This window comes from Bison bison, unplaced genomic scaffold, assembly GCF_000754665.1.
Source record: "Bison bison bison isolate TAMUID 2011002044 unplaced genomic scaffold, Bison_UMD1.0 scf7180017848936, whole genome shotgun sequence".
Taxonomy (NCBI): Eukaryota; Metazoa; Chordata; class Mammalia; order Artiodactyla; family Bovidae; genus Bison; species Bison bison.
In genome coordinates, this window is record NW_011479509.1 from 34,830 (window position 1) to 37,161 (window position 2,332).

Sequence of the window (2,332 nt, forward strand, 5' to 3'; positions counted from 1 at the left end):
GCGGAAGCAGCACGAGCTGTTCTGCTGCAAGCTGTGCCTCAGGCACCTGCAGGTGAGCCCGCCAGGCTGCCTCCCGGAGCCCTGCCTCCCGGAGCCCCGCCCCTCACTCCGCGGGCCACCAGACGGCTGGGCCTCGGTGGCACTGAGGCCACCACAGGCCCTCTGCGCCGTGGAGCCCGGGAGGGGCGGGAGGCCTGGGAGCCCGCCCGTGCCCAGCACCCCTTTCCCGCAGATCTTCACACACGAGCGGAAGTGGTACTCACGCAAGGACCTGGCTCGGCACCGCATGCAGGGGGACCCCGATGACACCTCACACCGCGGACACCCCCTCTGCAAGTTCTGTGACGAGCGCTACCTGGACAACGACGAGCTGCTCAAGCACCTGCGTCGTGACCACTACTTCTGCCACTTCTGCGACGCGGATGGGGCCCAGGACTACTACAGGTGGGCGCGGTGGGGCCCGGAGTGCCACAGGTGGGCATGGGTGCACAGGGACTCCTGGACCAGGCGGGCCGGCACAGGCCCTGCTGACGCCCGGTCCCCGCAGTGACTATGCGTATCTGCGTGAGCACTTCCGCGAGAAGCACTTCCTGTGTGAGGAGGGCCGCTGCAGCACCGAGCAGTTCACGCACGCCTTCCGCACGGAAATCGACCTGAAGGCCCACAGGACGGCCTGCCACAGCCGCAGCCGCGCCGAGGCCCGCCAGAACCGCCAGATCGACCTGCAGTTCAGCTATGCACCGCGGCATTCGCGCCGGAGCGAGGGTGAGCGGGGTCCCCGCCGCCTGCGCACCCTGCAGGCCTCAGACCCAGGCCCTGACCCGACCCCTCAGCATCAGCAGGGACTTGGAACACAGCCTTGAGCACGTGCTGACAGGAGCTCTTCATGAGTCTTGGCTCCCAGAGGGCCTCGGCTCTGCTGTGCGGGGGTCCCTGGGCCTCTTCTCTGGGTCAGGAGGCCCAGGCCCCTCTCCCAACCCAGTTCCTGCTTGACCTGGTGTGCAGGCCATAGGGGTTTGGGGCGACTGTGACCTCTGAGAGGCATCTGTGCCTGCCCCTTGGGTCCACGCTGTGGTACGGAGGGAGGCCTCTGCAGGGTCCGGCCTGGGCCTGACTGGCTGTGTGCTGGCCACAGGGGTCATCGGCGGTGAGGACTACGAGGAGCTGGACAGGTACAACCGCCAGGGCCGCACAGGCCGGGCCAGCGGCCGCGGAGCCCAGCAAAGCCGCCGAGGAAGCTGGAGGTACAAGAGGTGGGAGGATTTGCGAGCCGCCAGGACCTCTGTCCACCTGGCTCCACCAGAGGCCAGGGCAGTGTGGACAGCTGGGCTGAGACAGGCGCTGGGTCAGGGAGCTTGGCCTTCTGGCCTCTGTGTCCCGGGCATGGCAACAGGGTCACTTGGTGTCCTGAATCGGGTGTTCTCCTTTCTCCGCTCATTTAACTTGGGATGCCACGACCCTGCAGACTGGGGTCTGAGGGGCCCCGGTCTTGGGGGTACAGTGCAGGTGTGCCAGGAGGCCCTGGCGTGGCAGGCACGTGCTCTGGCTGGGCTGCTCCGCGGCCAGCTGGACCGAGGCATCTGCGGTACCCAGGCGCTGCCCCAGGGAACTGGGCTGGGTGTTGCCGGGTGCCAGAGCCTGAGGTTGGTGGGGAGGTGGTCCTGCTGTCTCCACGGTGCTCTCGCCTAGCCGGGGAGGCCGGGCTGGCACCTGTTCCACTGGCTGCTGGCAGGCCAGCCTCTGGTGTCCGGGCTTCCCGGGGTGAGGCCCCTCCCCAGCCCTTTATGTCGCGTCGCTATAGTTCTGGGCCTGGCCCAGCCTGAAGGCCTCCCCATCCCAGGGAAGAAGAGGACCGAGAAGTGGCAGCTGCCATCCGGGCCTCGGTGGCCACCCAGCAGCAGCAGCAGCAGCAGCAGGAGACGCGCAGGACTGAGGACCGGGAAGAGGGTGGCAGGCCCAAGAAGGAGGAGGCGGGGCTGCGGGGTCCTGAGGAGGCCCGTGGCCCCCGGCGCCCAGCCCGGACTCCGGGCGAGGGCCCAGGTGAGCAGCTCCCCTGCAGGCAGGCCCACCCTGGCCCAACAGGCGGGACGTGGGCTCCTGACCACAAGGTCGGTGAGAAGCCACTGTCCTCCAGTTGGTCACCCCGTCAGGCCTGATCCTGCCCCCTCGACACTGTTCAGCCCTGACAAGGGTTCTTCTGTGTCTCTCAGGTCCCAAGGAAGCCTCCACCAATGGTCCTGTGAGCCAGGAGGCCTTTTCCACCACTGGCCCAGCTGCAGGAGCCACACTCCCAAAGTACACGCGTGTGGGGCTCGGGGCTCCTACCGAGGGT

General features: G+C 68.0%; 1 protein-coding gene across 1 annotated transcript in view; it reads left to right on the forward strand.

Moving 5' to 3' along the window:
* The window catches only part of ZNF598 (zinc finger protein 598), a gene marked incomplete at its 5' end in the record, with an annotated part of 6,167 nt that overhangs the window by 976 nt on the left and 2,859 nt on the right, over positions 1 to 2,332 (forward strand). The window contains 6 exons of the mRNA XM_010846186.1: positions 8 to 52; positions 233 to 444; positions 548 to 765; positions 1,136 to 1,253; positions 1,841 to 2,040; positions 2,211 to 2,295. Coding sequence (XP_010844488.1) covers positions 8 to 52; positions 233 to 444; positions 548 to 765; positions 1,136 to 1,253; positions 1,841 to 2,040; positions 2,211 to 2,295 — 878 coding nt within the window. The remainder of the gene's footprint in view (positions 1 to 7; positions 53 to 232; positions 445 to 547; positions 766 to 1,135; positions 1,254 to 1,840; positions 2,041 to 2,210; positions 2,296 to 2,332) is intronic.